Below are 13,764 nucleotides of genomic sequence, written 5' to 3'. Positions count from 1 at the left end.
TAAACACCTAAATTAGGAACTTTAAATTATTATGCTACTAGTTGTGATAACCCTTCCAAAAGTTTTTAAAGTGTTCTAAACAAGTCTTGGGCATTCTTGAAAGGAAATCGAGCAGGGATATGGAGAAGCTACAGAGGGACTGATTTACCTCCCAGCGATGTTGCTTGGAGAACTATCAACTCTTTTTCTGATAATCATTCCTATCTGATATAACAGACTACAAGGGGGATAGATTTACCTCCCATCAATCTTCAGTAGAGAGCCATCTAATTTGGCTTGGTAACAAGAACAATTTGACCATGGATTTTTATCTAACAAGGGACAAACAACCATACCCAGGATCAATAAATGGAATAAAACTCAATGTGCACTGATACCCAAGACAAAGCGGGGAAGCATGACCAATGGGATAATAAGAAGCACCAAATTCCAATGAGCCAATAAAATGAAGAGCCGAAAAATAAAGGAGAGTGAAATCAATTCCTCCAGTATTACTCAGACAATGTAGACCTCTGCAAAGACTTGGTGAATACAAAATAGAAGGATATAAATAATAAAATAATAACATGCCTTCCAACCTCTTCATGAACACAAATGCCAAGCATAAGTCATAAGGTATTTTAATAAGATCAATACCGAATGCTTAAATGGAAGTAAGTCTATGCACAAATCAAATGTCAATTCACAAGAAGCAAAATAAAGAAATAATTCAGATGACCTTATAATATGACACCGAGCCAAACAATAGAAAAGAGATTTTTCAAAAACCAAGGGAAATCTGCTTGTTCAACCTTTCCCAACTGAAATGTATGCCTCCTTAGGACATGGGCAATCCTAAAACGAATATCGTGTTAGTATTTACTCAGGGACCGCAAGGTAGTTCTAACAGTAGAAGCCACCCAGACCACACATGCAAATGTCCTTCCTGGGAGCATTTCGACTTAGTTGAATGAATCAATGAACCCTGTAGAAGTGGTGTGCTGCTGGAAGGCTTTCAATCTCACGAATTTATATACTTTGATGCATACCCAACCTGTTTTATCGAATTATACAATGTCTCCTTTCTTTGCAGATAGTAATCTGGAACGCTATTTCGACAGACAATTTGTGTACAGATAGAAGAGTATGTAACCCCTAATCTCTTGCTTTCTCTCGCTATCTGAAGTCTTGGGAAATATATATTCTCCGTTAAACATTTATCAGGACTGCGCTCATTATTTGAAAAGATTCTGTTATAAAACTATGTTGAAAATTCTCTTTTTAAGAAAAGATTATCAGGACGGGTATATAAAAGATTTCATTTCAAAAATGTCCAGTAGATCTATTAGATACCGAGGCATTGCCATATCCAATGATTGAAGGTTCCTCTGCTAAAAAATAATGCGTTGGACTTTCATCTGGTCTGTAATCCATCCCTGTAAACCATTCATCTCCACGAAATTATGTTCAAGCTCTGTCTACATGTCCACCTTAAGGTTATCAAGTGCTTGCCCAACTCCTTTGAGGAGGTCACTCGAGAGAACTTTGAAGAGGGGGCCTACCAAGTGCAAGTGTGCATCAAATGGCTCCATTGCCTTGCCGAAAACCGTTTATTATTTTCAGTCTTATTCTAGAAATCAATCATTACATAATGTGACAATTTCAACCTCAAATGTCATTTCATGGGATTAACACCATTTTCTGAGTTCATGATAGTGACATGATGAACACGGAAAAGCACTATCAGCAAGTGTGATTCCATAAGCGCAATAACATTGGAGCTCTGTTTTTTACACCATTCAACTGTGAAACATTTGCCCTAGCTCTTGACGTCCACCATAAAGTTATCAAGAGCCAAATGGCTTCTGAAATGATAGCTGAAGCATTTAAAGGAGGAAACCCTATGAAGTCCAATCAGATGCTAAAATAAGTTCACAATTCAAATATTTTAACTTTACAGGCCTCTTCTACAATTTATGCAGCAAATCATTTTTTAATCTTGCATAAACCATTCCACCAGTTTGTAATAGTGAAAGGAAGGATTTGAAGAACCCTATCAGCAACCACAGCCTAAGTGTATAACTGTACTGGATCATATTCACATTCTGTCATATTTTACCTCAGAGAAGCAAACACATGTGGGTGTTTTAGGTTTGATATTTCATCTCCACTTCAAAAACAGTACATCCAAAAACCCAAAGTTATAAGGAATTATATAATAATAATTTGATGATTACCAAGTAGCCAGTCTAAGCCATTGAGGGCATCGTGTGCTGGTTAAAACTTGATGATTTTGTTGCCACCTAGGTTCAAAACCCTACTCAACCATTGAAATGAAAGGCTTTGTACCCCTGTTACAATGCTGTGGTCGTGGGATTGAACTGTATGTGTTAAAAGTAGGGGACGGGGTCCCCTGCATGTAGCTCCACTGGCTAGGTCCCCCATTTAGTGCACAGATTGATGAACGGAAATAGACCCCTAGGGCATTCTAGACTGATTTATCTTCATTTGTACAATTGTTTCACACTATTCCCCCTATCAAATCTTGTAGGTGATAATGTGTTTCTAAGTTGATTTCCTGCATTCCTTATCTCAAGCACCTTTTGCTATATAATCTTGCACGATGAAATTTTATAGCACTGTTTCCAAGCGCTATTATACACCACCTGTATCCATCTTACAACTAATGTCCATTCTCAATAAAGAGGGCACTGCGATACAAATTGAAATAACAATATGCTTTTGCTCCTAGAATGGTTCTCTCTGCATATTGGGCACGAGTCTTCCAGATTGTTACAATTTTTTATGATTATATCATGTCACAGCATTCCGAAGGCATTAGCAAAGTGTTTGGTAGCTAGAGGAGACCATAGTGAGTGCATGTTTCCCTAGCTTTATCCAGAAAGAACAAAAGTAAAAGTCAGCTGTTTGATATCTGTGGTTACTTCCAAGAGGGAATGGGTGCCTACTTTAGAAATTTCTCCATCCAGTATGCTTCACCTCTATTAATTTTTCACCCAACTATTATCAAGAATCTATCTGAGATAATTTTATTCTATTCTGATTAGTCAAACTCCAACTCAATATTGTCAGAGTATCGTCTATGGCAGTGAAGTCAAAGTCCTTTATAAGAATTTGAATCAAATGGCATGTACAAAGCAACCCAAGGACTGATTATACTGCTATTCGATTAATGGATGGCTACCTCAAACTGTGTAGTGGGAAATATGAAGAAACCTGCCCAATGCAAATGCTTCTGCCAAGGTTGTTACCAATAGTCCCCACAAGAACACAGCCCATTCTTGAAATGATGAAAGCGATTAGGATCCCTCACAATAATTTCACGACCTACAGTCTTGGAAATGAGTTTGATTGCAATATGGCAATCACCACAGACACGGCGGTTCTTTGAGATTTGTATTAATGTCCCTGGGTAGGTACTGATAAGTCCGAATGCAAGAGTAAGCTTAACACTGTGACTGCAAAGGATTCTTAATTTCTTATCTTTATCTACATCATGGAGAACAAAGTCTGTATCAGGAACATACCCTGCCTCTTTTATCTGCTTAAGCAAGCTCTCTAACTTGTCATAAATTTGATCTGACTGTGGATGCCATGTGTCACAGACGAGAAATTTGTGGACCCTACTCTTTACTTCAATCCAGCTGCATCCTGCCACTCTTTTCAGTCTCTTTTCTCTCATCGCTTGTCTTATCTTCTCCACTTCTTCCCACCTACCAGCTGCAGCATAAATGTTTGACAGTAACACATAATTTCCAGGATTGTCAGGCTCTAATTCAAAAAGGTGCCTTGCTGCAAATTCTGCTATCTTTATATGCCCATGAATTCTGCAAGCACTAAGCAAAGCTCCATATACAGAAGTAGCAGGTTTTATTGGCATTCTTGTGACAAGGTTCAGTGCTTCTCCCAGGAAGCCAGCACGTCCAAGTAGGTCAACCATGCATGCATAATGCTCAACTCCTGGTGCAATACCATAATTTCGACTCATGCTGAAGAAGTATTCACGTCCTTTATCCACCATTCCTGCATGATTAAAGGCATATAGCAAAGAAAGCATCGTAATGTGGTCAGGTTTCTTGCCTGATAGGATCATCTCTTTAAACAGTTGAAGAGCAGTCTCCCCTTGCCCGTGTAAGGCATACCCCTGAATCATGGCATTCCATAAGGCCAAGTCTGTTTTAGGAGTTTTCTCAAACACTTGGTGTGCATTCTGTAACCTGCCACATTTTGAATACATGTCAACAAGTCCACAGCCCACAAAGACATTGAACTCAATTCCACTCCTAAACATATATTGATGGATCTCTTTGCCTAGTTTCAGAGCCCCTGTATAGGCACAAGCAGGTAGCACACTGGCAACAGAAACACCATCAGGATTCACTCCTTCCAAACTCATTTTACGAAAAAGCACCAACACTTCATCATAATGCCCATTCTGCCCATAGCCTGCAGAATAATATCAGGGAAAATTTTGGAAAGTCTCTATGTTTTGAGAAGTATGAAATGAACTAATTATAGTGTAACATTGAGAAGACCATATGATCTACTATTATACTCTAACTTCTGGCAATTTACTATTCATAAACATTGGTGAATCTCACATCTCAATGTACATCTTATATAAAAATTTCTCAATTAGGCTAATCTTCTTCTTGAATAAATTGAATTTTAAACTAGTTCTTCTTTTTTTTTGTCATTTTTGAAACATTTAGCCCATTGGCAGAGAAAAAAGCCTACGTAATATTCCTTCAAGGGTATCCTATAAGATGAGATCTCATTGGCGTATTTTGTCACAGCACTATTTTGCAATCTCTTAGCTACCATATTTGGTATGAGATGAAATTTCATCGGGACATGTCAAATCATTTATGCGTGGTCTCTGAACTGCCTCATATGGCATGTGATGAGATCTTTAATCAAGACATTTCTGTTCTGTCTCTCAACTACCACATTTGGCATGAGGTGGAATCTCAATTGATGCATCTTATCGAATATTTCCTTTAGAGTCTTAACTACCTCATTTTTAAAGAGATTAGGTAACTTTTCTAATCCTTTGGTTGGTATATTCACTCTTTCTAGGAAACCTTCAGTTGAATGCCACTACCAAGAGGTATCTGTTCATCCCAAAGTTGCCTAGATAAAAGTGTGAGCTGCATGCAGTACCTGTGCACGCAAACTGCAGAGCATCAAGTTTGAGATGCACCTAACTTTGTTTATTGAGGTACACCTTCCCAGAAATAAATGCAGTGTATTTGAATCTAAGGATCTGCTATAAAAACCCAATGTTTTACATGATCTTATCTAGTTGACTCAGAGTACACACTTGGGCAAAGATCAAAGAGCACAAACCACTACCACCAGAGGCCCCGAAGATTGGCTCAAACCCAAGAATTGACAGAAGCTCAACCCAACATGTCAAAATGTCCTCATGGCTACTACACGGGAATTTCCTATAGAAATGAAACCCCTACTTAGATTTCAAAACACCTCATGTACTACTGCTTGCTATTGTGCAGCAAGACAAGAATGAGGATTTTGAAACAATTGGCATAAAGTGTCTAAACTACTGTAAGATGATATGTCAGAGTAATTCTGTCCAATAGTAATTCTAATGCAGTCTTTAAACCAACACATTTGGTATGAGACAAGATCTTGCTAAAGCATTTTGGCAAGCAGTTTCATTGGAGTCTGTGAACAACAAAAATTGACATGAGATGTGATCTTCATCTAACATCTATTGAGAAATGCTTGTACAGCCTAAATATGAAATTCCATTGAGGCATTTTGTGAAACTTAGCTTTCAACCTCCACTTGAGAAAGGTGCAAAGTTAAGAACCTGTCTGAACATTCTGGTTAGAATCTTGATGTACATTTACATTTACAAGTAAAAATATTTGAGCTACACTACTACTTTTGGCATTGTTTGAAATCACAAGGCATTTTGTCAAACAAAACTACCACACTCAACAAGATGTCAGAGAGCTATTTGTCTAACAATTCTTCGGCAGTTTCTTAAATGGCACATTTGACATGAGGCATGGTGTAGTTGACATGTTTTTAAACATTTATTATGGAATCTCTAAGCTATCATATTTTGCATGACATAAGATACTTGTGTGAATTCTCAAAATTACCACATTCGCCATGAAACAAGATTTCAATGAGACTATCACACAGTCCATGTTCAGTTCCTAAACTAACTTGACATTGCATGGATGGTTCTCCTCCAGTCTCTAAGTTACTACATTTCATAAGATATAAGATCAGAATGAGCTATCATAGCAAATAATTTTGTGTCTCTAAACCATAGTAGAAAGCATTTTCTCGGGATTGGCTTGCCAAATCAAATGGTAAGTATTATTCCAATTAGTGAGGAAAAATGTCAGTAAAAAATTTCTTAAAATTTTACAAAACAAGATTAAAAAAGTGTCATGTTTTTGGAAGATTCCATCCCAAATAAAGTTAAAAAAAGTTGCTTTTTCATCCATAGCAGAATTAATTCATATTTGTTTCCCTTTTAAAGCCAAAATGAGGTCTTGGGGTGGCAACTACTAGGGGAGTTGAGGAGTCATAGCATGCCATTTTTCATAATTTTATCACTTCTATCCAAGCTCCAATCCCTTAAAAAATGCAGGTCAAGGTCACAAAACAGTAATTAGGCCATAACAGAATGAAATCGGAACATATATTTGCTGAACAATGAGTTCTGCAATCAATCCAATGTGTTACTACAACAAAATCCATCTCTGCAATCTAAATATGAGATTTTGACAGAAAATTAAAAACCAAGTATTTTACAAGTAAATTGAAAAAATGGATGAAACAACTACAGCTTATTTGTGATTAAGCCAGCCAGGGGAAACATGCTAGCATTTAGAGTTAAAAACTAGAAACCTCTAGAACTGTGCCCCAGATAAGAGGAAAAAAAAGACTATCCCATCCTGGTCATGGTTATAAAGAGTTCCGCTACTATGCTCTAAACTGCCCCATTCATTACTTCTTAGAGAACTCTATCAGAAAAAAAACATGCAGTGTCTTAACTATTACTCTTAGTATCACATTAGAGCCCTCTGCAATTTTCCATAATTTGCTTGACAGGAAATTTGATGAAGATATTTTGTTTCATATACATCATCTAAATCATCACATTTAGCAAAAATGAGACCTTGCTTAGACAGTTTGCCAATAATTATTGTGCAGTCTGTAAACTATCAGATTAGGCAATAGATCATAGATGTGATTTTTATGAGCCATTTTATCAGACACTTCCTATACCTCAGCATTTAGCAAGGTTGAATTTCCAATGAAGTAACATGCATTCTCTCAACTACTACATTTAGCATGAGAGGAAAATAATTTGCCCAACAATTCTGCTGCATTCTTTACACTAAAATCAACATCGGTCCAAAGGGTTTTCCTACAGAAGTTTATCAGGAATTTTGGGATATTGTCAAGTGAGATCTTCTTGAGGTAGTTTTGGAATCCCCAAGGAATAAACAGATGTTTTTTAAGTCATGAATGCTACATTATTGGCTCTAACCCAAAAAGGAAAGGAGCTTATTCTCTAGACCTCTTTAAACATATAGCCTTGTGTAATGTGGTCTACAATATTATTTCTAAGCTAATTGCTCAGAGGCTTAGGCCGTGGCTTTGTTCTTTAATTTTAGAATAGCGGTGCGGCTTTCTTGCTGGGAGACAAATTTTGGATGGGATCTGAGTGGCTACTGAGGTTATTCATTGTATGTCTACTTCAAAGTAGAAGCCTATGTTTATTAAGCTTGACATGGCTAAGGCTTGTGATAGGGTCAACTAGTCCTTTCTTCACAAGGTCCTGAAATCTTTCAGGTTTGGCCATGAATGGATCATGTGAGTCGTGTGTTTTGTTATCTACTCATACATTGTTCTCATTTCTTTTATTTGTCAAACAGCTGCAATGCATTAAGTATAAGCTTAAGAGATGGAACAAGATGTGTTTTGTTAATATATTTTTGGCAAAAAGAGACAATCAGGATCAGGTGGACTACATCACTCATAAACTGAGGGATCGGGGTTTATCAGAGACTTCTTATATCAAAACTGGCATTTTTTCAAACAGTTATTGTGCAATCTATAAACTATCAAATTGTGCAATGGATGTGATTTCATTCAGATATGTCGGCAAACAGTTACTATGGATTATTTACACTACCACATCTGCCATCAACTATGTACCTGAAATAATGGTATTCCACGAAACAAGATCTTTGTGAACCATTTTGTCAAAAATTTCTCGAGCAATGTCAATACACCCACATTTTGCATACATGTCCATGAGCGCATTCACAATAAAAACATCAGACTCAAGACCTCTTTTCATGACATCGTCATAGACCTTCTTGCCCTCTTTTAGATCCCCTATTCTGCCACAAACCTTAAGCACCCGAGGAAACGTAAACTTATCAGGTGTAAACCCATCCACTTTCATTCTGGAATACAGTGCTAACGCATCCCTGTACATCCCCTCTCTTGCATACCCTGCAATCATTGAATTCCATGCAAAAACAGTTCGATTCATTCCCATTGCATCAAAAACCAGGCGTGCATTTTCAATACTTCTGCACTGCGCATACATGTTGACAAGCTTGGACCATAAAATTGGAGTTTGCTTGATTTTGTTGCTGAGCATGTGTTTATGTACTTGTTTTCCCAATGCCAAAGCTTTATGTTTTGCACAAGCTTCTAGAAGAGAAGCATAGATCTCTGAGTTAACAGGGATTTCCTGCTGATCCATAAAAGACAGAATTTTCATGGCTTCTTTTAATTCTTCATTTGTACAATTCCGTTTGCCCTGCCCAATGTATAATTACATTAGTCATATTTCTATTCACAGTAATACGAGAAAAACTGACGTTAGTGACGTGTGTAAATGTGTACATATGATTCGTCAAAGGCAGATTGGAAAATTATTTGCACCCATAACCTAATTCATGAATTAAATTGGAAACAAAGTGTTTTTAAAACTATAGCTTAAACTTGAAAAACAAACAAGCAAAGAATTTGCAGTCATATCCTTGTTGAAATCCTAAATGGATATTACGAAATGAATTGCCTTAAATGAACAATCCACAGTTTGAACTACAAATTAATCATCACTATCCAGCATGCTAATGGGAATTCGTAGGTTTTGAAACTTTGGCAGTGTATACAAAAATAACAAAAAGATAGTTTGCAAGCTAGTACGTAAAATCTTCCAAAAACAAGGAAAATTGCTATTAACAGTACCATAGCGATGCAGAATATTTTTAAAGAACTTGAAATGCAAACATCAAAATAATCACAGTGTTCTTCCGCGATCAATTGCTTTGTCGCATTGGAATCAGACATTTTGAGCCTAAATTTTTGGGTTCCTGTTTTGGCCTCGACTAAACTTGTGGAAAGGAAAATCGACGAGCCTAATTTTAATAGATTCCTGCTGAACTCATCAAAGAATGTCCAGTAGAGAAGATGGAAATGTCCCAATTCAATTCAATTACACAATTGATCGTAGAGACCATTTCAATTTGAAACACTGAAACAAAAAACTCTCATGATATAGGTATAGAATTTACTTAAAAGCAAAATATTATTTAACAGGCAGACACAAAACCCTCCAATGTTATACAAGTTTAATTATAACAGACGAATGAACAAATTTTAATGGGTTCTAATTTACCTACCTTTGCAAATACACTGTTAAAATCGTTCTTCGTGATACGGCATTGCAATGAGCTCTGTTTTATTCTCTGTCCATTAAAACCTGCAACTGAAATTGCTTTGCTACATGTGGGAATTGTTGAGCAGACATCTTCATCATGTAATAAGCACTGATTTGTGAAAATGCTACGACCAACCTGGTGCAGCGTACTGCTTGGTGTGGGAGATAACAACAATGTCATGCTTAGAAGTGCAAAACTTTAGAAATGGAGGACTGGGTTTTATGTGAGGAAAGCACCGGTTCAGGTGTCCAACAACGCTTATGTTGTTTGTGTGGCCTGTAAGTTCATGGGTGATCTTTTATAAACTATTTTTATGGCAGTTAATCAATTCCTAATAATGCTATCCTGGTTTTACATCAAAAGTTTTATCTCGTCTTCATCTTTGACAATCACAGGTATATTTCTATCCAATCCAATAATTGGTAATATCTTAAAAAATAAAAGCTCCTTATAGTAATAAAATGAAAGATTTAATAAGCTAGAAGATACCAATTAACAAATACAATTGACATTGATGTGGCTATGATAATTATATATGCTTGATTTTTTTTTGAACAAAGTGTAAATATCATATAAGAACTAGGATTTTATCACCACCATGATAGAAAAAATAAAATTTTATTAATTGCAAGTATTAAACTTATAATAATCAAAATGTTAAATCCACATTAAAAGTTTTGAACTACCGTTGGTACAGAAAAATACCACTTCATAGTTTTGGTGCTTTTATACTCAATTAAAATTGCTAATGTTGTTATTTTTGGATTAGACAATGTGGGAATTACTCATATCAATGTTTTAGATCACACTCTATGATCCATCATCAAGATATGAGAGAGCTAAGAGAAACACTAGAATGTTACTATGAATAGGTTGTAAGAGATGACTTTATGTTAGGCACTAATGTAACATCTATTAGTAAGTGCAAGTGATGCATACTCATTAAATACCTTTACATACAACAATTTAAATAAAAACATTTTGAGATGAGTAATAAACGGAATAAATAATAGGCAAGAGCCTATAACATAACGATAAATTGTGAGCCTCTTATCTAAGAAGTGATTTATTTATCATATCATGGAGCTTCATATAAAAGAGCTTCAACACATTTTCTACCAATATTTAATCCTAAAATGAAATTCATTTAGAAAAAATATATATAAAGGAGTACAAAATATGTGTTGTTAGTAATCATATTTTTTATATTGTGATAAATAAATGCATATTATTATTCAATTAAATGATTTACATATTTATGGGACTTTCAAATCCTATTTTAGAGGAAAGAAATCTTCCAAATATATGAATTATTTTAATAGCTCTGTGTGTGTGTGTGTGTGGGCACGCGCGCACATGTGCATGTGCGTCTGCGTGTGCATGTGTGCGTGCGCGCACGTGTGTGTGTTTGTGTGTGTGTGTGGACACGCGTGCACGTGCGTGTGCATGTGCGTGTGCGTGTGCGTGTGTGCGTGTGTGTGTGTGTGTGTGTGTGTTCACTTAAAACTAACAACTATGTGAACTTTAACAAATATACCAACAATAGTGAAAATCCTATTTTAGAGGAAACAAATCTTCCAAATATATGAATTATTTTAATAGCTGTGTGTGTGTGTGTGTGTGTGTGTGTGTGTGTGTGTGTGTGTGTGTGTGTGTGTGTCCACTTAAAACTAACAACTATGTGAACTTTAACAAATATACCAATAATATTGTTCACCCTTGATACATAAATCAACACCTCAATGCAATAGCTAGTAGGAATCTTGAGCACAATGCATGTCATGATAATAATACGAGAAGGCAAGAAGTTATTTAGTAAATTTAATGGTGGGAGGTGCTAAAAGATGTGCATTGAATAAGGTGGTGCAATATGAAAGTTTTGATAGTGAACGATTGCGTGAAGGTGTCGTTTAAGGATTGATAGGTTTAGTGAATCTTTGATAATATCATAACAATGTTGAATGGGATGCTAGTGTATGCATTATAAGTTACAAATAAAAATTAAATATATGTGCTCAAATGATGCTAAACCAAGTTATTTCCTAAGGGCATTGATATCCACAAATCTAAACCATAAAATAGAATCCCTTGATGACTTATAACATAGATGTTGTAGTTGAAAGCTAGAGAGGTTATGCTAGCGAGTATTCTAGATGCTTGTTGTGAGATATAATGGTGTTATGCTGATGACATTAGTATAGGAGTGGAACATGGATACTTCTACATTTCATTTTCCTACATGAGATATTATTGTTTCTCTCATGGATTTGTATCATGTTATATGACTACAAATATGAGGTTGTTAGGAATTTATGCCTTTGTTGGCACTTGGATGAGTTGCTTAGATATTGTATTAATGACTAGTGTTATCATTTGATGACAACATATATTTGTATGTTCTAGACAAACACATATTTTGTATATTATAGGTTAGTTTTCTCTACAATAGAGTTAGTTGTTGGCAATATAGATTAATGTGAGCTTAGATTTGTGTTGTAAAATGAGTATAGACATCATGTCATGTGTTCGGCAAGTCTTATGTTAAGTTCTAGATAAGTTACAATTTATTTGGTGGAGATTGGTAGAAGACTAAAGTATGGAGAATAATAACGGAGACAATTGGTAGCAGTTTTTCTATATCTTATTGGCAAGAAGGAATTAACATCAATGAGCTTGGGATATGATAGAATAGTTGTTCATCATGCATGTGTTTGGGAGCAAGAAGCATTTGGGGTATTATGGAAAGGTCATTTTTGTGTAACGTGTGGTATTTTTTATTGGCAATCAATTGTATTGAGGAAGCATATATTTTATCATTATAAAATGTAATATTATTGTTGTAACATGTGGGAATTTTATTGTAATAATTATAACAATGCTTATGAAGGTGTGTATGCCTTAGTATGGACCTATGTAATTAAATGTAAATTGGGGAAGCTCTAGCATGCCAACTATTAGTGAACATATTTGTCTTTTAACAAGAAAACCTTACAAACTGACTCTTGAATACCCAATCAAGAAGACACAATCTACAACTAACACTTGGGTAAGATATGTGATGATTATCTCCCCTTTGAATTGTCCAAGGTACAGCTCCCCACGTGATATTTCCAATGAATTCACTAAATTACAAAGAAGAATGTGTTTAACCTAAAAGCAAGTAAGGCACACAAACATCTGCTCACAAACATGGAAGATATGCAAAATAACCAAACAACTAAGAACAACAGATAAATGACACAAAGACCAAATCTACTTATAAACATTATAAAATGATATTTATAAACTCTTAATTATAATGTTTATAAATGCTTGATGTTATAAAAGGGATATAGGGAAAGGAAAGCCACCAAAGATAATGACCACAGAAAGATAAAGACAAATTTAATTAATAATATTTTTCAAGATTCATTTATAAAACTGAATGATATCACCGTGAGTTTATTTATTGTAAAACACTTGAGGAAAAGGAGGTTCTCTCTTTTTCGAATGGTCTTTGGTGTTTTAGGAAAAGAAGAGGAGGGTTTTATTTTTGGATTATAATGTAGGGGTTTCTCTTTTCAACAAAGTCTTTGTTGTTTTAGGAAAGGGGAGTTCTTAGATTCGAAGATGGTAATGAGGAGTGAGGGGTTTTTTTTCTAATATAGTTGTAATATGTAGGAGTGAGAGTCTTTTGAGCTTTCATTTGGATGTTGAAGAAATGAATAAAGCATGTTTATGGATCTTTAAATACATATGTTTTTTCTTCCAACCATCTTGAGTTGTGACTCAATGTGATCTTTTTCAATGTCATTTCCTTCTTATCAAAACTATGTGTGTGTGTTTGATGCTGAAACTTTGCTTTTGGTCAAATTATTTAATGAAGAGTTGCATTCCTTACCTATAGTCATATTCATAGATTCAAGTTAAGTGATATTTTTGGTACTTTTTCTTGCATTTGTCTTCAATGTAATAATCTTTTACATCTACTTGCATGTCTATGAGTAGATTTTAGAGCCTTTATTTTCTTTCTGGTGAAAAGCATTTTTTT

The 13,764-nt window shown here is 35.4% G+C and overlaps 1 protein-coding gene across 1 annotated transcript; it reads right to left on the bottom strand.

Moving 5' to 3' along the window:
- Positions 1-526: 526 nt before the first annotated feature.
- Positions 527-10,070, bottom strand: LOC149541360 (pentatricopeptide repeat-containing protein CRR2, chloroplastic-like). The gene is made up of 3 exons (XM_089796624.1): positions 9,696-10,070; positions 8,212-8,827; positions 527-4,446 (listed from the first exon to the last, which is right to left on the bottom strand). The coding sequence occupies exons 1-3, from the start codon at positions 9,912-9,914 to the stop codon at positions 3,248-3,250; spliced, it is 2,034 nt and encodes a 677-aa protein (XP_089652750.1). The 5' UTR covers positions 9,915-10,070; the 3' UTR covers positions 527-3,247.
- Positions 10,071-13,764: the final 3,694 nt, after the last annotated feature.

This window comes from Cupressus sempervirens, chromosome 8 (assembly GCF_028749045.1).
Source record: "Cupressus sempervirens isolate cs-2001-9-10 chromosome 8, ASM2874904v1, whole genome shotgun sequence".
Classification (NCBI taxonomy): domain Eukaryota; kingdom Viridiplantae; phylum Streptophyta; class Pinopsida; order Cupressales; family Cupressaceae; genus Cupressus; species Cupressus sempervirens.
This window is presented reverse-complemented; position numbering and strand designations above follow the sequence as displayed.